General features: G+C 45.3%; 1 protein-coding gene across 1 annotated transcript; it reads right to left on the reverse strand.

Annotated features, from left to right (window-relative positions):
• Nucleotides 1–653: 653 nt before the first annotated feature.
• Nucleotides 654–20,492, reverse strand: LOC148007107 (sperm motility kinase Y-like). Its single transcript, XM_087602571.1, has 5 exons — nt 20,443–20,492; nt 10,274–10,374; nt 4,683–5,983; nt 956–1,126; nt 654–785 (listed from the first exon to the last, which is right to left on the reverse strand). The coding sequence occupies exons 1-5, from the start codon at nt 20,490–20,492 to the stop codon at nt 654–656; spliced, it is 1,755 nt and encodes a 584-aa protein (XP_087458697.1).
• Nucleotides 20,493–22,449: the final 1,957 nt, after the last annotated feature.

Below are 22,449 nucleotides of genomic sequence, written 5' to 3' on the forward strand. Positions count from 1 at the left end.
TGGCAGGCAACACAGACTGAGACAGTCCTGGATCTACTTGTCAGATGACCCACATGGAGACCAAGTGCAGATAGCTAACCCGGCTATGGGGTTGGTTGCACAGGCTCTAGCATACTCCATGGTCCAAGGTATCTGACGGTAGGGGACTTCTTGTAGTGTTTTAACCCAACCAGTTTCCTTGTCACTCTCCCCCCACTCTTCCACAAGACTTCCCGAGCTCCATCTGAGGATTGGCTGTGGCTTTCAGCTGCTGAGTGAAGCCTCTGGAGACAGGTGTGCTACTTTTCTGTCTGCAAGTAAATCAGAAAGAATACCATAAATAGCGTCAGAGGTTGTGTCTGTCACATGAGACAGATCTCACTTTGTGTCAGTCATTGACTGGTTGGTCCCTCAGTATCTGCTTTACCTTTATCCCTACACACTTATTGGCAAGACAGATTTCGAGTTGAAGGTTTTGTGAATGTACTGATGTCTCCTTCCTCTTCTAGAAGTGTTTCTTGTTACAGGAGGTGGCCATTTCGTTTTCATGCTCTGGTAAGCCTGCAAGGGAGGCTTTGTGTTGGGTCCAGTAGTTAAAAGCAAGACCTGGGAAGAGGAACGGCAGAGTTGTGATCTAGGACTTCCTGTAGCAGCCAGCTCTGGGTCCTGGGAGCCTAGGCAGGCTTTGCAGTCATAGAGCTCCATCCACTGCCCAAGTCCCATCCTGACACCTTCTCCATCTCTATTACAGACCATTGTAATTCTGGCATAGTCGCTCTGTCCTGGGCCCGATAGGCCATCCTACCCTGGAAGAACAGAGAGTTCAAGGACGGCCAAATTTCACTTAAGCAAACTTGTTCTCAGACTGTGTGGTTGCTCTGTCTTAGCTCTCATAACACACTTTCCTCTACGTTGCCTTAGGCTGTATCCTCCAAGCATCCCACCATGCATCAGCTCCATATCCTGACGAACCTACCTTAGGGTCCCTGATAATTCCAGATACTTTAATGTTCTCCCAGGATGGACTGTGGCCTCTGGTGTGACTCACATTGATCCTAGAAGTTCTTGGGAGCCTCCATGCGATGGCATAGGATGTCTCTGAATCCGCACTGGCCTGAGGGATTCCATCTGGCACAGGATTATCTCCCTATTGTTGAATTTTGGCTCTTATGTTTTTCAGGAATGGCTCTGCATGTGGTCAACACACACTACCCTGGAAGACCAGAGAGTTCAAGGACGGCCAACTTTCACTTAAGCAAACTTTTTCACAGACTGTGTGGGTCCCATCAGCAGAGAGTAGCCTCCACATTGCAATGATGTGCAAACTTCTGCCTTTCAGCCATGATGGACTTTAGGATCTACCCTGAGGACCCTCCACAAGCCACAGGTGGGTGATGTGTAAATTGGGCATGTTATTGGGTCAGGTCTTCAGTGCAGTGCCTTAAGCTGACAGCCTTTTGGGAGGGCATATGCTTCTCTATTAAATGAACTGGTTCCACTGTTGGCCTGGACTCTGCTGTGTCTGCCGCTCATGCTCTCCTCCAAGTCTCTAACTGTCCCTAACTCTCCTTGACTGGCTGGTCAATCAGTCTTCATACCAGTCTAGAGCCATTCTATAAACACAGAGCCCAGACTGTCCTCTGCCGACGTTTAACAGGGCTGCTGGTTTAGTGTCCTGGGTTCCCTATGGGGGTGCAAACTCAAGTTTCTTAGGTCCCTATGTGTCTGACAAAAAGCCTTTAGAACAAGGTAGATGTGAAGAAATCAGGAAATAAACTCCTGCAGTACTTCATGTCTACCACTGGAGGGCTCTACACTTTTCTGGTTCTGGTGTGCTACTCAGCAAACCCTCTCACTGGAAGGCTCTGTGCCTGAAGCAGAGAACCTCTGCTAAACACAATGTTACCAAGAAACTGGCTGTATCTTCATGGCAGCCTGTAGAAGATTCTCCACGACCCTGAGGACCCAATTGGGAAAACTTAGGTAGGCAGGGTGAGGGAGCCACCAGGGCTGTATGGAGACCTTACCCAGAATTTAATCTCCAGCTGTGCATTCCGATTAACATGACCCACACTCCTATGAAGGTCTCTGGGTGGCTCCTGATATGAGTTGGGGGATGGGGGAGGACAAGGAAGCTGGGTCAAGACAGAAGCACTGTCCTTACTCACTGCGTCTGGGCTTGTTCCTGCCCTAACTGGGAAGCAGGAACCAAACACCCCGTCCTCATGGGACTGTCCGTGATGAGGCCAGCTCAGGATCTGAACTGTCAGCAAGAAAGACAGGAGCTGTATGTGCCACAAACCAGAGCACAGTGTCCCGCATAAGCCCATCTCTCAAATGATGCCATCTCCTCCCCAGAGTGGCTCCAGTCTGGGTTAGGAGTGGGTCATGTATTCCGAGCTCTCTGCTACTCCTGCAAACACAGCAATGGTGCCTTCTCATGCTCATCTATACTGAGCCTAGGGAGCAGCCAGAGGTCATACTCATGGGAATTCAGACTCAGTTCAATCTGCTATCCTGTAGCCCATGAGTCTGGACTCAACTTTAGTGGTCAAGGCCAGTGGTTTTTTTCCTGGACAAGACTTTGAGAATGTTAGTGACACATTGTATGCCCTTGGCTGGCCTTCACTCTAATAGCACTGAGTGACCATTCCAGCCTGCCCTCAGGGATTCAGATCAGCTACCTGTTCCTATAGCTCACCTCCACTGTAGTTCATGTGTCCTGGCTGCTGCAGCTGCTCCAGAAGCTACCAGATGTCTTCCCACAGAATCCTGTAGTCCCTGTGGGCTCATCCACAGACATCTCACTCTCTCCCTGCTGGGAGTTAGGCTGGATGCCTGCTGTGTGGGAGCTGCCTTGCCTTGTGGAGCAGAGTCAGAAGCAGTGGAGGAGATGTTGTCTGTTGCTCTTAATGTCCTCAGTGCCCAGGGCTTGCCTGTGGTGTGGTTGTGGTCCAGCTCCAGTTAATCACTGATATAAATACAGCCCGTAGAAGCTGCGTACCCCATGTGGCACAGGGAGGACCATGACTGAGGGAGAACCATGCAATCCAGGACCCTGTTGGGATCAGGGAATATTCCAGGTCCCCTCTCACGCAGGATGCAAGGCTAGGAGCTCTGTGTGCCCTGACACAGGGGCATGGGACCGTGACTCCCATGAAATGCTCCTTCATACCTATTACATCATCAGCTTTGAGAAGGTCTTCCTCAGTAAGAACATTCCACACTGCTTGCCTCTGCCATCTGGCTCTCTTTTCCAGGGCTGCATGCCCTCAGGAACATTGACATGTCTTCTATGAAAATTAATATTCTGTTAAATCATTTTGATAAACAGTTCTCAGCATGATATCTGTGTCCAGAAGTAGTCATCAGCAATTCTCACTGGGACAGGGAATCAAAATCTTCCCCCTGCTCTTCATCCTCCTCTTTCTCCTCCTCTTCCTTCTCTTCCTCCTCCTCCTCTTCTTTTTCCTCCTCTCTTCATCTTCCTCTTCCTCCTCCTCCTCCTCCTCCTCTTCCTCCTCCTCCTCCTCCTATGCTCCTCGTTCTCCTCCTCCTGCTGCTGCTGTGCCTAATGCTGCTTCTGCTATTGTTGCTACTCCTGTTGCTGCTGTAATTTCAGCTGGTGTCTTTTCCATTGCCATGTGTCTGAAATCACCTACTGTTTATACTGAGGACATGAAAGAATTTCCAGATGACACTGTGAAATAGACAAGACAATTTATTCCAAGCAAAAAAGACAGTGAGGTAGAATTCTTAGCTTACCATTTGGGGCTTTGATTTGCCTTACTATATTATAACTTCTTTTTTCTACTTCTCAGTTGAGGTCTTTGAAAGAAACCATTTAGAACTACTACCTATAAAATTCAATAGATCACTAGGTCTTAGGAACAAAAAAAAACCAGTATGCAAATCAATATGCATGCATGCAGGATTGTGACCATCAACTATAAACCACAAACTAGGTTGTTGATACTTATTCAATGACAAACCTTGTTAATTAGTTTTGAGGCTTAATGGAAGGGGATGTTACATTTGAAAACATAAGACTCTGTTCTGCAGCACTTGTGATTGATGACCACATGTGAAAAGATCAGTAGCCCCTGGAGGAGGCCATGAGCCCATGAACCTCTTGTCCTCACCCTGTGGGAGCTATTGGCCTAAGGGGGAGCTGGAGTCCATCTGAAGGGATGGGCCAACTAGAAAACTCTGTAGAGTGTGGAACTCATCAATCCTATTGGGTCCCTGCTGGGAAGAGGAGAAATCAAGAAGAGGGAGAAGGCTTGGTGTTGGGGAAACCTCATAAAGAACTTAGAGCAGATACAAGGTAAGAATTGTGGGGAAAATGGAAACCAGAGACAGAGGAAGGACCAGCATAGAGCAAACTGAAAAGGACAAAGCACAAAGGTACCTGGGCTATGCCTGCTGCTTGGTCTCTGGACTCTCCCTGTGGCTCATTTCTGGGGGGAGATTCTGTTCTGCCACAGGTGAGGTTTCTTTCTCCTTGGCATGCAGCAACACAGCTTTATCAGGGCATTTGCTATATTCCTGGTCCACCCCTTAAAACCTCTGTGCCGGACCCTGCTGGGGATGGGCTTATCCTCAAATGGGGCTCTGTGGGAGAGTGGGTTGTCTTCTTTGATTTCCTTATTGCTACTCTTCTCAGTGAAGATGCTTGTTGTTTGAATGCATGGGACACTCACGGCACATTTGTGATAGTGGTCCTGTGTAGGTGTCATCGGTAGAGGCCTGAGACGACCAGCCACACTGGATCTTTTGCCTACTTTTGGATGAGCATTCTGGCCATAGTGAGATACGTGACCATGGGAGGATGACCCCCGCAAGGTGCCAAGGACTGGCAGGCTTCCACTCCTCTTTGGTTCTAATCTAAAAGCAGCAGCAGGATCAAGGCTAGGGAATGGTGCTGCAACAGGACTCACTTGCTGTGCCTGGGCTGTGCAGCCATCCCCCTGGAGAGCCTGCTTTTGTAGAAAGAAATAAGTTGCCATTTCCTCATTATATTTTCTTTGTTTTAAAGAGTGTTTTACTACAGAGGCTTGGAATCCAATGCTTTTCATGGCATCCAAAATGGCCGGGTCTGGTGTGAGGGGAAGCAGTTCTTCATAGGGACCTATCAATCCGTTCCAGTGTTCTTTGAACCAAGGGTGTTTCATCGCCTTTCTTGCTGTTGGTCTAAAGTTGGGATTTACCCTCAGTAATTTACTAAGGAGGTCCTCCAGTTCTTTTGAAACCCCACAGGGAGCAGGATATACCCCTGCCACTACTTGTCTTTGCAGTTCTTGGATGATCACTGAATCAAATGGGAGCTTTCCCACTACCATACAGTACAAGACCACTCCTATAATCCACATATCATTCTTCGGCCCGTCATACCGATGGCCAAGGAGGAGTTCAGGGGAACCAAAAGAGTACGTGCCGCAGTGGTGGTTTAGCATTTTTCCAGGTTGAAATTGGGTGCTAAGCCCAAAGTCGATGACTTTGACCTTTTTGTTTTTATCAATCATTATATTGTCCAGTTTGAGGTCTCGGTGAACAATCCCCTTTCCATGGCAGTAGCTCACTGCTGACAATATCTGTTCAAATATTTGCCGGGCCTCATCCTCCTCTATGTGCCCTGACTCTCTGATGTACTGGTAGAGTTCTTGGCCTTCCACCAGCTCCATTATGAGGTATATTCTCGTTTCCTTTTCAATAACTTGTATGAGAGACACTATGTTGGGGTGGTTGATCTTTCTCATTATGTTTGCTTCCATCATGGCTGGCTGGAACCACTGCTTGTCCTTTCGCAGAACTTTGACAGCCACCGGGGTTCCTGTGAGCCGGTGGTGGGCCAGGAGGACTTTGGCGTTGCCCCCTTGCCCAATTGTCCCCAATACTTGGTATTGGGAATGGAAGTTGCCCTCCTCAGAGATACTGGGCTCGGGTGTAGGGGTTGGTAACTCCTCCTCAGTCTCTGTAGGCATTTTATCAGTACTAATGCTACCTAAAAATAACAAAAATGGAATCAAATAATGAAAAAGATGGAGCAATATAGGAGCTAAAATTACACTTGTGGTACCTAAAAGAAACAAACAAAAGAAAAAGAAAAAAAAAACAAACAAAGACAAAGTAAAAACTAGACTAGAAAAATAGAGCAAAATTATGAAAAAGTTAAAGGGAAAATATGAAGAGTCATAAGTAAAAGCCACCCAAATAACCAACACCAAAAGAGAAAGCCAAGAGCACGCACATACTAAATGCAATGATGAAAATAAAAATCGTCATACTACAATAGGATTGGGCAGCCAAAGCTGATCAATACTGTGAATGGATTGTTTGAAGAAAAAGGTCAGATGAAAGAAATGAGAGGAGAAAGACTGAGTATAAGACAAAACAAACAAATGTAAAAAGCCAACACTTAAGGGAAAACTCCATTGAATTTCAGGACCTAGTGATCCACAAAAATCCACAACTCTCCAGAGCAAAATACTGAAAATTAAAATTAACCAACCATAAGGAATAAGGCAGTTAAATATCAGTGAACAATAAACCTTAAACAAAGGCCAAAGAGTCAAAGTGTCACAAAGGGCAAATTTGTATCAAGTCTAAGCCAATGATTGCTTGTACTCAATAAATAGAGAAACAGGAATAATGTAAAAGGATGAAACCGCAGGACATTGAAAATGGAGATAGAGTTAATCATCCGACTGCAGAACCGTAAATAATCAAAGCAGTAATATAGCATGTGAGAACATAAAAACCACTAAAAAATGAAACCAGCAATCCATAATAAATAAATAAATAAATAAAACAAAAAACAAAACCCCAATAAGGAAATAGCCAGTGGCGTGGCAATATGTGATCTAATTCTTTCTCTTGAAGTCATCCAAAAATCAATCAATCAATCAAGAAATAGGCAGCCAGCCATCTACATAGGCCTTTAAACTGATATTATGGGGTTGGCATACCAAATGCCTGGGAGCGACTGGTCAGCCAGCCCAGATACTTGGGCAGCTGCAGGCCAGTGAGAGAGCCTGTCTTGAAATTAAGGTTGAGAACCTACCTCAGGAACAGCAGCCGGGGTGACTTCTGGCCTCTACACTCTCTTGCACTGAGGTGCAGGTAATATAGATACAAGGGGCAAAAGGGGATGGGCACGTGCACACACAGACACACACACACACACACACACACACACACACACGCACACACATACACACACGGGCACTCACACAGGCACAGGCACACACACAGGCACACACACAGAAATACACAGAAGTGAACTTATACTCACACAAATTCTTACAAACACCCAGATTCACACAAAACACGCATAGTTACACACAAGCAAAGCTGGAAAAACACACGTCAGACAAATACACACATACACACAGGGATACACATACGCACAAGAAGACATACATACATACAAACACATACACACATACAAACCTGTAAACTCACACACTCCTACACATACTGACAAACACACAGGCAAAAGTGTACACGCACTCACACACAGGCCAATCTGTCAACACACACTCTCTTACACACACTGATACATACACATATACACAGTACAGTAAAATTCGACACAACCACACACAGCTCACTAGATACAACCAAGTCGCAGAGGGCTCCACTCCACACCTCCTCTCAAAGCACTCAAAGAATTCCAGGCCTGGCAACAGCTTAATATGTGTTTGCTGGGCCGCCTCACAATCGCTCCTCATGAGGTCACAATAGGACCTGTCATGACATCGTTGGGAAGGACTCTGAGACCGTGGCTTCTATGGGCTATGGAAAGACTTTAGGCTGTTAGAAATAAAACCCTGTAAGATGTTTAGCTGTCCATAGTTCTCTGTTTTGAATGTTTACTCTGCATCCTGCTTTAAAGTCCTCATGTCTACACTCAGGGTGTCACGTTATCTTTGAATTCTGAAGGATTAGCCTCAAACTGATGGTATAGTTTTCTTTTTTTAAAGACAAAGCTTTTTCTAAACTGACCCATCAAGAGGACACTGTTCCCATAAGTCTTCAGAAAGGCTCTAGGTTATCATCAAACACCTGAGAAAAAGCTGCAGGACTAGGCAGAGACTTGAGTTTGAATCCCCCAAACGCCAAATGGATGCATCAGCAAAGCTCATAAGCTTTCTCTGTGGAGAAGTTAACATGGACCAACAGATTAGAGGGCCAGAGCCCCAACCCATGCTGGGTGGACACTCTCCTCTGACATCCACCACAGAGATCTTTGTACAGAGATCAGGAGAAGGCTTCTCTGAATAGCTGTGCAGAGCACCTCAGGCTCAGGGACTCAGGACTGACACCCATAGAATGCTGTAGTGGAACCCTTTGTGATTCAAGGGCTCATCTGCCTGGGTCCCTGAGCCTCTAGAGATGATCCCAGGACTGGGCTGTGGCTGCTTATGGGCTCAGACAGGGAGGTGCCAGGGGGTTTGCCCTTGGCTCCTGGGAGTAGAGCAGTTTTTCTTTCCCTGTCCCTGCTTTTTGAACTTTTCTTTCCTTGGGAAAATGGAAGGACTGGAAGAAGTCTGGCTATGGAGAGTGAGGCTGGCTGGGAAACTGCTCGCTGTTCTCCATTGTCATCCTGCTGGGGGTTTGGAGTTGTTGGCAGGTTAGCCTCTCCACCATTCCAATCTGCTTCTCTCCATTTAATCCATGCATCTCTGTTTCTTCGCTTCGTGACATGGTTGCACAAGTCCTACCTGTAGCTGCCACTCCAGGGCATAAGTCCCTCAGTGAGTGAATTCCAGATGGTTCTGTCTAGAGAGAAATTGTACAGTGTAGTTGCTCAGTATGTAGGTACATGGAAGAGGATACTGCACGGCATCCACACACATTTCATATAACATCAATCCACATACTCTGGTACTCATCGGTTCTATTTACACCTTTCGCGATTACTGCTATTCACTGTACTGTGAAGTGTGAATTTTTATTATGTTTCACTTCTGCAAAGGAAGAGACAGTGTTTAGCACTGGAGATCCAAAGGCCTAGCTGGAAGGGAGGCCTTGACACACAGGTGTGCTCCTGGGAAATAGCTCTTTCATAAAACACCCCGTTGAATCCCATGATGTATGGATTGCTCTATGCCCTATCTAGGGTTGACCTCAGTGTATATATATATATTAACTTGAGTAATTTTTATATACATTTCCAGTATTCCCTTTCCCAGTTTCCGTGCAAACATCCCCTTCCCTCCTCCCCATCCTCCCCCCATTGTCGCCCTTCTCCCAACAATCTAGGTCACTGGGGGTTCATTCTTAGCAGGACCCAGGGCTTCCCCTTCCAATGGTGCTCTTACTAGGATATTCATTTTCCATGTTCCCTTCCCCAGCTTCCAGACTTTAGATGACTGGATGCCCTGACTGATTTTTACACAGGATAAAAGTCGGCTACATTTGTGTTTGATTATTAACAGTGCCTCTGGAACTAAACTCAGATCATCAGCTATTCCTTTCACCTCTGAACCATCTCAAAAGCTCACACTATATATTCTGTTCTGTCCTCAGTGTACCATGTATTGCTATAATCACCAGCATTGTTAAAGCAAGCCAAAGGAGATTTATAAAATCTTCAGATTTTGAAATTTACACATAGCTTGTGCTACACATCATTAATCCCCCTTTCATGAGAGAGAAGGTCTCTTTATTGTCCAAACCACCCTTGTGTACAGGGTGAGTTTTAGGACAGCTTCAGTTTGTGGTAACACTCTGTCTCAAATTAAGCACACAACAGCAACAACCCAACCACACTCACACAGAAACACGTTCATGGAACACATATACACACACACACACACACACACACACACACACACACACACACACACACACACACACACACCGAGCACTTTCCAGTTTCTAACCTTCCCATTCCTCAAGTGAGCATTCAGTGTAACTGTACTTTAATCTCACCTACCTCAGTCCTTCCAGTCTGTAGGCTTCTCTTAAACCCTCAGGAATTGGCAACTGACATCAGGCCGGTTTCTGCTTGCTGGTGGGGAAATTGGGTTGTGTTGCTTTGTTAATCTGTACTCCCTTAGCCAACCTCCCCAGGCCCTGAGAAGTTTCCATTAACCTCCTTCAGAGTACTTCAGTGTTTTTAAGTCATACTCAACAAAGTAAGAAACCATTTGCTTTGATTGCAGCATTTAGGATTGTGTTGAGTAGGTAGCAGCAGAATGTACACTGTTTATGAAGTAGGTCTGTGAGTAAGGGCTAGGTGTAATTTTATCTGCTGAGTGAGTGAGCGTTTGCTCCATATCGTTACCCATTTTGGCTTCTGTGGTATTTTTATTCCTATAGACTAAACGGTTTGAGTTTGTGTTGGCTTCTTCTGTGATTTCAGTATCCAGCACCTCTGGACTTATCCTATAAGTATGACCAGATTAACAGGGCTGTTGATTTTCCATGGAGATGCTTGTTTACATTTGTACTTAATCCACATCTTATGTTCAAGAGGAGGGAGAGCAGCTTGCTGGCTTTGCAGCAACACACATTGACCCAGAGTGAAGGTTCTCTCTGTTACTGATTCGAATTCCTGAATCACCATGACATTTTGCATGAGCTATCCTCCACTGTCTCGGGCATTTGAGTACTCCTTTCCCAGTTGGTGACTCTGTTTGGGAAGACTCAGGAGGTGTGCCCTTGCTGGAGAAAGAATGCCAGTGGGGCTGGGCTTTGAGGTTTTAGTGCTCTGCACCACTCCCTGTGCACTCTCTGCTTTGTACTTGTGATTCCAGATGTGAGTCCTCTGCTTCCTGCTCCTTCCACCGTGCCCTGTAGTCATAGAACTTAACCTATGGTAACAGGTGGTCTGTGAAATAGGATCACTAATCGCCTACATGTTTTATAGTTTGCTGTGCTCATGGCATTTCTGTCACAGAAATACAAAGGTAACTAATGCAGAAGGGGATGGAATAGAGCGGACTCTTGCTCTGTGATACCTGACCATGCCAGTTTGTACTTGTTACTTGTTTTGGAAAATATGCAAGAATTCAGAACTTTGAACTAGAAGGGGCCCAGTGCTCTAAGAAGAGTTTAATGGGGTATACTGGCAGGAGCTTGGGAGTCAGGAGTGCCAAGACCTATCCAGAATATGGAAGCCCAGGACAAGGGGATTCAGAAGGCAATAATATTTGTAACTGGTCTGGGATAATTTGTATGATGCTTTTACAAAAATGTGGCTTCTTTCAGCCCACATCGTAAAAACCTACCTGAGGCTAAATTAAAAAGTAATAAACAAATTTCTTCGATGAAAATTTGAAGAGAGCCCAGTATGGCCTCTGTTATACTGAGGTTATAGGACTTCAATGAAAAAGAGCAAATGGAGCAAATAGAAATGCAAAATATATAGTTTACAGAGAAAAAGACACTGGGAAGATTAATATTATAGCCAATGCCTAGGCCAGAAGAGAGCCTGCAATTACTTAGGAGATTAGAACCTTAATAAGAGACCATGTCTCCTCAGGTGATGACATCACTCAATTAACCTCGTAATCTGTGGTAGAAAGTGAGTTACTTAGGGTTTTCCTGCTATTAACAGACACCATGACCAATGCAAATCTTATAAGAAGAACACTGCTTTGGGTTTGGCTTACAAGTTCAGCAGTTTGGTTCATTATCATCAAGGTGGGAGCATGGCAGCATCTAGGCAGACATGGTACAGGAGGAGCTGGGTGTTCTACATCATCATCTGAAGGCCGCTACTAGAAAACTGATTTTCATGCAGCTAGGACAAGAAACATAAGGGTCACATCAACAGTGACACACTTCCTCAATCAAGGCTACACCTATCCAATGAGGGCTCATCTGCAAATAGTCCCACTCCCTGGGCTGAGCATATTCAAATCAATACAGGAACATTAGGCATTTTCAGTTCCTGAAATCACCTGTGATCAGAAGCTGCTGCTACTGTGGGTCATGGGGCCCAGGGCTTTCCAGAAATCAGGCATCTTCTCATGTACTCTCATCAGTCACTGGGAGTAAGGAAGCTCAGCAAAGGACTGCTGTGTGGGCTGAGAAAACTGAGAAAGTCTGCTTGGGAAGGTGTGTCAATCTTCATCTCCACATGGAGATAGCATGGGGGTTACCTGACCTTACCTGACCAGTTTCCATGTTTGGTACCCCTGGATCATATTCATTGTCAGGTAGGAAAGTGTTATTTGGCACCCAATGTCATGTTGTGCTATCATGTACCCAAAGTTGATAGATGACTTAAGAATGTAGGCTTGAAAGGTATCCAGTTTCTAATCTGGGAAGGAGACCAGCAGGCCTGAGAGGAACAGGCCTCATGTGCAGAGGGATGTATCATCTGTACATGGTTGGGAGAAGCTCAGAGAAGGTTAGTCAAACCTGTCTATCCAGTAGAGGTTAGTTAACTGTGAAACTATCACTAACGGTAAAGGTAAGTTTGAACTCTGAGGAAGAGAAGGTTTGTTGCCATTGTTTGTGGACCATGCTTCAGAGGTGATGAGACACAGAGAAACTGTGTCTTGGGTTCATGCCACGAAGCGTGCTAGCTGAGCACTTCACATCTTAAGTTGTGTATGTCGTCAGGGCCCTTACACAAAGGTGATCTAGTGACAGTGTCTTGCTTTATTTGTAGCAATCACATGAATTTGAATTTCCTACTTGTTCTTGTTCTTAAAAACTCACTGATTAGTTTTAGCTGAGACTCCTGGGAGAATTTTCTCTCACATGCTGTAAGTTTTAAAGATTTGGTGATTAACATAAATAACTATTCATAGGTCAACACAGGGCCCACACTGACCTCACCTTGCTATCTGGAACTGTTACTCCTGAGCCAAGGGTCTCAAGGGTCTCTACCTCAGAAAGAAATGTGGAAAAGTGATTTCATAATCTATTCACATTCCTTGTGTCATCCAGAACATCTGCTAGAATGAGAGGATCCTTCTCTGCTCAGGACAATGTAGCTAATGATTCCCCAGGAGGAAAGAAAGGGCCACTACCTGCCTCTGTGGGGCAGTCCCTGGTGTTCACGGTAATGTCACCCAACAGTCCCACCTTGAATCTGCTATTCCACTTGAGCATGGAGCCTCCCTTTTATTCTGGGAGATAAACAGGAATCTCCAGCTAGGAACAGTGGTCCAAACATGAGGTTAAGTGAAGGCATTTAGAATGGGGTATATACATTAAGGGTCTCTGATTGAATGATTCTGAACTTAATGTACTTCCTACTAGAGTCATTTGTAAGTGATATGTAAGCTTTGTATTAAAATGTACCTTTACGTCCAAGATTTCATGGTAGGTCAATGCCCTACACTCTCTTAAAGATAATTTAAGAACTGCATGAAGAAGAGAAAATACTGATCAGAAAATATTCCTCGGTGTGCAAGACTGGTTTACATGTGCAAGTCTCTGTGCTCAACTCCAAGAGCACACAATATGCATTAGAAAGTAGATGATAAGAACTCTCTTTCCCTCTCTCTCTCTCTCTCTCTCTCTCTCTCTCTCTCTACCTCACTTTCGATCTATCACTCTCTCATGGGTGTGTGTGTCTCTGTGTGTGTGTGCATGTGTTTGTGAATCTTTGTCTGTGTGTCTGTCTGTCTGTCTGTCTGTCTCTCTCTCTCTCCTGTGTGTGTGTGTGTGTGTGTGTGTGTGTGTGTGTGTGTGTATGTGAGAAGGTGAGCTGAGGGTCTGCATGCCGAGTTGGAACAAGGATCCCATGTTGATTGACTCCCACCTTGACAAGTATCATGTTGTTGGGATGACCAGCATGTGACTATTGGGACAAGATAGAAGTGTTTAAAAAGCCAACAGTTTTGACCGATTTATGCAAATTAGGGCAGATTTGAGAGTACACTTAAGAGTTTTAAACTTTGTTTGAAAAAACAAAAAACAGTGATCTTGGAATAGTTTCTTTGGAGTATACCGCCAAAGGCCAAATTTTATCTGATTGTTGGTGAGCACCTGTAGGTTTTTGTGTTCCTCATGTAGTATCCCTTAGGTTTGGGTCAGACAATGTAAACCTTATCATTTCCACTGTTTTTAACATCTCAAATGATGTCCCACGTTCTAGGTGCCAATCCACAAATGCCCACTCCTACATCTCCTCCCTCCTCCCTCCATTGTGCCACTATGATGCTGCTCCTAAACTCACCCAACTTTTCGAAACCCACCACCCCAGCCTCCTCCTACGTTCGAGCATCACATCTCCACAGGACCAAGGGCCTTCCATCCCATTGGTTTCAAATAATGCCATCCTCTGATATATATTGGTTGGTGGTCTATTTTCTGGAAGCTCTGGGTCATCAGCCAGCATATATTGTTCTTCCTCTATTGCAGGACCTACTCTGTCACAGGACATCCACTGTTTAAGCACCACCACTACCTCAGGAAGTCCACTGTCTGTGTGTCAACTCCACTGTTACAGGACCACAAGTGTCTCAGCACTTCAACTATCACAGCACTTCTACTGTTCAGGAGCTCAAGAGTCTCAGCATCTCAAGTGTCACAGGACCTCCTTTGTCCAAGAACTGGACTGTCCATGCAACACTACTATTGCAGGACTTCCACTGTAGGAGCACTACAACTGTCTCACGACACCCACTGTCCTATAACCTCCACTATCCCAGGAATTCCACTGTCGTAGCACCACCCGTAGCAACTAAAGTGTTTCAGGACATCAACTGAAGCAAGTTCTCCCATGATTCTGCAACTTCACTGCCACAGGATCTCTACAGTGACAGGAATACCCCTGTATCAGCAATTCCAATTTTGCAGGACCTCCACTGTAGCAGAACCTTCAATTGTGCAGCAGCTCCCCTGTAGGTAGATTGACCTCCACGATCTCAGTGCCTCCACTTTCAAAGGACCTTCACTGTCACAGAACCGGCGCCATTTCAGTGTCTCCACTGTTGCAGGACCTACCTCTTCACAGGATCTGCACTGTTGCAGCAACTGTAATTTCAATTTTTCAAAGTCATTGCTGGTTATTATATTTGAGGCTGAATGAAATGTGATGCTACTTTTGAAAGCATAAGAATTTGTTCTATAGCTCTTGTGATAAATGCCGTGTGTGCTAGGACCACTAACCTATGGAAGATTTCATGAGCTCATACCACTCTCCACCTCACTTTGTGGAAGCTGGTGTTTTTAGAGTGTGATAAACTTCAGGTGAATGGATGCATTCAGCTGCACCACCCTTTAGAGTGTGCTACACAGCAGTCATATTGAGTCCTTGCTGGGAAGAGAAGAAATCCAGAAGAGGGAGAAGGCTTGGGTTGGGGGAAGAATCATAAAATACTTAGAGGATATAAGAAGGTAAGAATTATGGGGAACTGGAAAACAGAGCCAGAGGAAGAATGAGCACAGAGCAAACTGGGAAGGACAAAGTACAAAGGCACGTGGGTTTTGCCATCTGCGTGTTCTCTGGACAATCTCCCTTGGCCTCATTTCTGGGAGAAAACTCTTCCTCCACCCCCTTGTAATGTTTCATTCTTGAAGGAGAGCAGCAACACAACTTCATCAGTGAATTTCCCCATTGTAATTGGTTCATCCTTTAATGCCTCTGGGAAATCCCGAGCTGGGGAATGTCCTGCTCTCTGCTGAGAGACAGCCGGAAAGTAGGTTGTCCTCTGTTTTCTCGTTGCTACAGCTCTTCTAAGTGTGGATGATTGTTGAGTGAAGACACAGGACACTTCTGGTGTGTATGTATGCTTTGTTCACTGTGGGTGTTGTCGGGAGTGTCCTGAAAAGAAGAAGGGCATGCCCAATGACTCTTTGCTTCCTCTTTGACTAGCCTTATGATCATAGAGATACACTAGGCCATTGGAAGATGAGGAGAACAATGTGTCTATGTTGTGTTCACTTCTATTCCTATTTAGTCCTAGAGGGAAATCAGGAAGGGTAGAGAATGGGACCGTAACTGGACAAAGCTGCTGAGCCTGTGTTGTGAAGCAATTCCTGTGTATAACTTGCTGTTACATTAAGCAATAGGATGCCATGTTCTGGTTATACCTTTTTGATGCAATGAATCTATAATATTTTACCTAAAACCTCAATATATTACGTTTCTTCCTCTTTTGGAGTATCTGGTATGGGAGGGATCACTTCTTCATAAGGATTTGTGAACCTCTTCCAGTTTTCATTGACCAGGGGTACATCATCACCTCTGAGACTGTCAGCCCATAGTTTGGATTGACTTTTATTAAGAGGCTAAGCTGCCTCTTCTGACACCCCACAGTGAGCAGGGTACACACCTGCTACAACCTGTCTTCTGAACTGTTGTATGACAACAGAGTCAAATACAACAGTGAAATATAAGCCTACTCCCAAGATCCATACGTTGTTGTTGTTTATTTTTTTACACCATCATAAAGTTGTCCTAGGAAGAGATCAGGTGCACCAATAGGGTAAGCACCATGCTGCCAGTTCAGCATTTGCCCAGGTTTGTCTTGAGTTGAAGGCCAAAGTCAATGCTTTTGACTTTTCCGTTCTTCTCTAACAGAATATAATCTGGTTTCAGGTCACTGTGAACTTATACAGTGCCCATAGCCATAGATAAAGACTGCTAACATTTGCCTAAATATTTCCTTGGCTCCTTCCTCCTCTCGGTGGAAAGATTTTCAGATGTATTTGTAAAGCTCTAAAATTTCAACCAGTTTCACGATAAGTTATTAGAATTGTCTCAGACTCAATTGGAGAAGCAAGATGATGTTGGGGTGGATGAAAAACTTCATTATATTTGCCATGGTCATGTTTGGCTGGCACCATTGCTTCTTCTTTGCATGCACTTTGATAACCCCTGTAGCAGAACTTCCACTGTCCCAGCACCTGAACTATCCCAAGACCTCCACAGTCAAAGGACCAATATTGTGGTAGGGCGTCTGTGGTCAGGCAACTCCTCTGTCTCAGACCCTCCAAATTGCAAGACCTTTACGGGTACTGGAAGTCACTGTCCATAAACTTCCACTGTTGGAGTACCTCAACTATAACAAGGACCTCTACTATTGTACAACCCCCTTGTCATAGCACGTCTATTGTTACAAAGTAGTCCACTGTCAAAGGACCTCCAGGGTCTCAGCCTCTCCACTGTTACAGGATCTCTACTGTCTTAGGACCACTGCTGTTGGAGGACCTCCTGTCTCTCAGCAACTTCAGTTTGTTGGAGCTCTCCTATCAGAGGACATTTACATTTGCTGTACTTCCAGTGTCACAGCTGTTATAAGAACCTCCGTTCTCACAGGACCTCCAGTGCGTCAGTACCTCCTCTATCCAAGGACTTTTATATAGTAGGACCTCTACTGTCCTACAGAATGTCCACTGTCGCTAGATTTCCACTGTCACAACACCGCAACCATTACAAGAACTGCAATTTTGGCATGACCTCCAGTGTTCCAGCCCCCCCAGTGTCATAGGACCTCCACTATCACAGGACGTCCACTGTCTCACCAAGGCCAATTTAAAGGACCTCTACTATAACAGGATATCCACTGTAGCTGGACTTACATTGTTGCAGTACCTCAACTGCTGCAGGACCAACAAGGTTGCAGGACATAGACCCTCTCAGCAGCTAGAATTTGCAGGACCTCTACTGGCACAAAAATTCCACAGTTGCTGGAGCTCCACTGTCACTGCAAATGCACTGTCTCATGATATTCACTGTTGCTGGACCAGTAGTGTGGCAGCACATCCATTTTTGCCAAGCCTCTCCACTGACGCAAGACTTCCACTTTTGTAGCACCTTCATTGTCCAAGCAAACCAACTCCTGCAGGATCTCCATTGTCTCAGGGCATTCACTAATGCCAGCTCTCCAATGTTGTAAGATATCCACTTTCACAACAGCTAGAATCTTAGCAGGACCTCTACTGGCAAAGACAGTCCACTGCTGCTGGCTCTCTACGGTCAGTGCCAATGCACCGATTCATGACCTCCATTGTCACAGGACCTCCACTTTTGTAGGACCTTCACTGTCCAGGCAAACTGCAGGATCTCCAGTGTCTCAGGACATTTACTGGTGCAGAGCCTCCCTTTATTCCAGACTTCAACTATTCCAAGGTCATCTACAATGTCTTAGGACCTCCAATATTGCAGGACCTCAAATGTCCCAGGACCTCAGGTGACATAGCACCTCCATTGTCCCAACACCCTTACTGTCCCAGAACCTCAATTTTCCCACGACCTATTCAGTTGCATGACCTCCAAAGTTGGAAGAACTGCACGGTATGAGAGCCTCAACTGTTGTAGGACCTCCAATGTTGTAGGAACACAATATTCCTACACTTGACCTACACTGTCCATCACCTTCACTTTCCTAGCACCTCCACTCTCCCAGAACCTACACTGTTGCAGGAACTCCATTGTCTGAGCACCTGCATGTCTCAGGACCTCGAATGATCCAGAACCTCTAATGGTGCAGGACCTCCACTGTCACCAGACTTCCACTGTCTCAGGACATCCACTCTATCACCAACTAGACTTTTGCAGAACTTCTACTGGAACAGGATCTCCATTGTGGCTGGTCTTACATTGTCTAAGGCCTCCACTATCACAGACTTTCAGATGAATTTGTAAAGCTGTAGAACTTCAAAGAGCTCCATGAGAAGGTAGACGTGTCTCAGACTCAATTCCTTGGTGAAGCAATATGATGTTGGGGTGGATTAATATCTTCATTATATTTGCCATGGTCTGGTCTGGGTGGCATCCTTGCTGCTTCTTTCCATGCATTTTGATAACCATTGTAGCAGTACTTCCACTGTCCCAGAACCTGCACTACCCTAAGACCTCCCTTGTCACAGGACATCCACTGTGGTAGTACCTCGGCTGTCAGGAAACTCCACAGACTCAGTACCTCCAAACTGCAAGATCTCTACTGGCACAGGAATTCTACTGTCCCTGAACATCCACTGTCACAGCACTTCAACTGTTTCAAGGACCTCTATTGTCGCAAGACCTCCTATATCACGGTTATAAGGACCTGCATTGTCAAAAGACCTCCATTGTCTCAGCCCTTCCACTTTCTCAGGACCTCCAAGCTGCAGGAACTCTACTGGCACAGGTTATCCATTTACACTGCTTTTCCACTGTTGCAGGACCTCAACTGTTATAAGGACCTCCACTGTGGCAGGACCTTCAGTGTCTCATCAACTTCACGGTGAGCAACACCAATGTGCAAGACCTCTACTAGCACAGTATATGCACAGTATCTATACTTAGACTGTTGCAGTACCTTAACTGTTGCAGGACCTCCAATTTAGAACATGCACTCTTTTAGCAGCCAGACTTTTGCAGGACCTCTACTGGCACAATAATTCCTCTGTTGTTGGACCTCCACCGTCAGTTCAATGGCACTGACTCAATGACATCCACTGTTGCAGGACCTCCAATGTTGAAGGATGTTCACTGTTGCAGGGCATTCCCTGTCAAAGGACCTCTGTTGATGCAGGATCTCCACTTTCACTGTTCTAGCAAACCAACTATTGCAGAACCTACAGTGTTGGAACAACTGCATTGTATCAGGAAATTTACTGTTGCATGACCTGTAGTGTGGAAACACCCCCATTTTTACCAGATCTCAGCTGTCCCAGGCCCATCTCCACTGACTGAGGACCTCCAATAATGCAGGACATCCAATATTTCAGGACCTCAAATGTGCCAGGACCTCAACTGATGAAGGATCTCCAATATCGCAGCACCAAAACAGTCACAGGACCTCCATTGTCCCATCACCTTTACTGTCCCAGCACCTCCACTCTCACATGACCTACAATGGTGCATAAACCCCAATGTCCGAGCAACTGCACTGTCTCAGGACCTCGATTGTTCCAGAACCTCCAATAGTGCAGGACCTCCACTGTCACCAGATCTTCACTGTCTTAGAACATCCACTCTATCACCAACTCGACTTGTGTAGAACCTCTCCTGGCACAGCATCTCCATTGTGCCTGGTCTGACATTGTATCAAAACTTCAGCTATCACAGGAATTCCACTGTAGCAGGACCTCCTCTGTCTAAAGACAACCCCTATTGCAGGACCTTTACTGTGCAAGGAACTCCACTGTTGCAGGACATCCATTCTTGCAACACCTGCATTGTCTCAGGACCTCCACTGTACCAATCCCATCTCCAATGTCTCAGGACGCCCACTCTTTCTGGAACTCCACTGTTGCATGATCTTGAATGTAAAAGGACCTTCGCTATCTCAGTGCCTCCACTGTTGCACGAACTACAATGTCTCTCAGTGCCTCCACTGTTGAAGGACCTACAATGTCACGGGTGCTGCACTGTTTTATCAACACCACTATCACTTATTACAAGGCTTTGCTGGTTATTTATTTTGAAGCTTAATGGAGAATGATGTTACTTTTGACAAAATAAGAATTTGTTTCAAACCGCTTGTGATTAATTGCCATATGTGCAAGGATCAGTTGCCCCTAGAAGATTGCATGAATCCATAGGCCTCTAGACCTCACCTTGTGGGAACCGTTTCCTTTTGGTGGTGATACCGTCCTGGTAAAGGCATGGCGTACAGGACAACTCTGAAGTCTGGGGTACACATCAGTCATATTGAGTCCTTGTTCGGAAGAGGAGAAATCTAGAAGAGGGAGAAGAATTGGCGGAAGAATCATACAGTACTTAAAAAGTTAAGACAGAAACGATTTTGCAGAAATGGATACCAGAGACAGAGCTAAGCAACACAGAGCAAACTGGGTAGAACAAAGCACAAAGGTACCTGTCCTTGCCTGCCTGCCGCTTATTTTTTGGATGCTGTCTCCAGCCCTCATATCTCAGGAGAGATACTGTCCTGTCCCAGGAGAGTTTTCTTGCTTGATTGAGCACAGGAACACTGCTTCATTTGGATATTCCTAATTTCTTGGACCATCCCTTGAATCCTCTTAGCCAGCCACTGATGGGGACAGACTCGCCCTCTCCTCATGCACAGAGAGATAATAGGTTGTCTTCTGTGTTCTCATTGATGCTTCTGTTCGGCCTGAGGCTGCTTGTTGAATGAAAGAAGAAGACACTCTGTCATGTATGTTTTGTCCAGGTCATCTGTAGTGGCCTGAGAAGAAAGCCAGTCCCAGTGGTTCTTCAGAAAGCTCTATGACTAGAATATGGACAAAGGCATAAATGAGACCATGGGGTTGACAAGTCCAATGTGTCAATGGTGGGTTGGTTTCCACTCCTCTGCAGTCCAGTCCTAGAGGGACAGCAGCATAATCATTAAGGGTAGGGAATGGAGCCATTACTAGACTCACAGTCTGAGCCTGGGTATGAAGCCCGGCATCAGAATAGCCTGTCCTTCCAGTAAGCAGTTGGATGCCATGATCTGCTTAGACTTTCTTTGATGTAAAGAATCTTTCTCTTGTGTTTTGAATGGAACATGTTGCACTACATCCAAAATTCCAGGGTGTGGCCTGAGAGGTATCATTTCTTCATAGGGATTTGGGAAACGCTCCCAATCTTCTTTGAAACAGGGGTGCATTATCATGTCTGTGACTGATATTTCTGGGTTTGACTGTTATTAAATGCTAAGCAGGTCATCTAGCTCTCTTGAAACCCCACAGTGGTCAAGATGTACACCTGCCACAACCTGTCTTTTCAGCTCTTATATTAAAACAGAGGTAACTTTTTCAGCTACCATAAAATGTAAGACTAACATTCATATGTGGTTCTTTGGACCATCATAAGTATAACCCAGGAAGAGTTCAGGGGCATCAAAAGTGTTAGCACTGTAGTACAGGTTCAGCATTTGCTCTGGTTTGTCTTGGGTACTAAGCCAATGTCGATGATTTTGACTTTATTGTTCTTATCCACCATTTTATTTGTTTTGAAGTCCTGTATTTATTCTGTGCCCCTGACAGTAGATCCAGGCTGCTAATATCTGCATAAGTATTTCCCATGCCTTGTCTTTCACTATGTAGCCATACTTTCAGATACATTTATGAAGACATTGAGCCTCACACAGCTCCATGACAAGGTATCTACTTGTTTTCGTCTCAATTATTGAAGGTGATGTTGGAGTGGTTAACCACAATTGTCATCATTGCCATGGTCATTATTGGATGGCATAAGTGCTTCTTCCTCACAAGGACTTGGAGGCCACTGTAGCAGGACATCCACTGTCTTAGCACCTGCTTTTCCCCACACCTCCACTGTGCTGACTGTCCAAGCCTATTTTGTGCTGTCTTGCCTGGGAACTTCCTGCCTTTGCAGAAGGAAGTAGGATGCCATGGTCTGGTTATAATTTTGTTCAGTTGAAGTGTCCTTAGTTTCCAGCACTTGGAATCCTATATATTCCATTGCTCTTATACTTACAGGGTCTGGCCTGAGGGGGATCGGTTGCTCATAGGGATTTGGGAACTGCGTCTAGCCTTAGTTGAACTAGGGTTGCATCATGACCACAGTGACTTTTGGCCTATATCTAGGGTTGACTGTCATTACGAGGCTAAGTAGGTCCTTCTGACACCACACCAGAG

Source organism: Rattus norvegicus, chromosome 1 (assembly GCF_021556685.1).
Source record: "Rattus norvegicus strain SHRSP/BbbUtx chromosome 1, alternate assembly SHRSP_T2T, whole genome shotgun sequence".
Taxonomy (NCBI): Eukaryota; Metazoa; Chordata; class Mammalia; order Rodentia; family Muridae; genus Rattus; species Rattus norvegicus.

Bases quoted from the DNA above. Each gene is read 5' to 3' on its own strand.
- LOC148007107 (XM_087602571.1), bottom strand. From the start codon at position 20,492: ATGCCTTTACCAGGACGGTATCACCACCAAAAGGAAACGGTTCCCACA. The intron at 10,375-20,442 runs GTGAGGTCTAGA...TCATACTTATAG, and splicing joins AAGGAAACGGTTCCCACAAG to GATAAGTCCAGAGGTGCTGG. The intron at 5,984-10,273 runs GTAACGATATGG...TGTTATTTTTAG, and splicing joins TACCACAGAAGCCAAAATGG to GTAGCATTAGTACTGATAAA.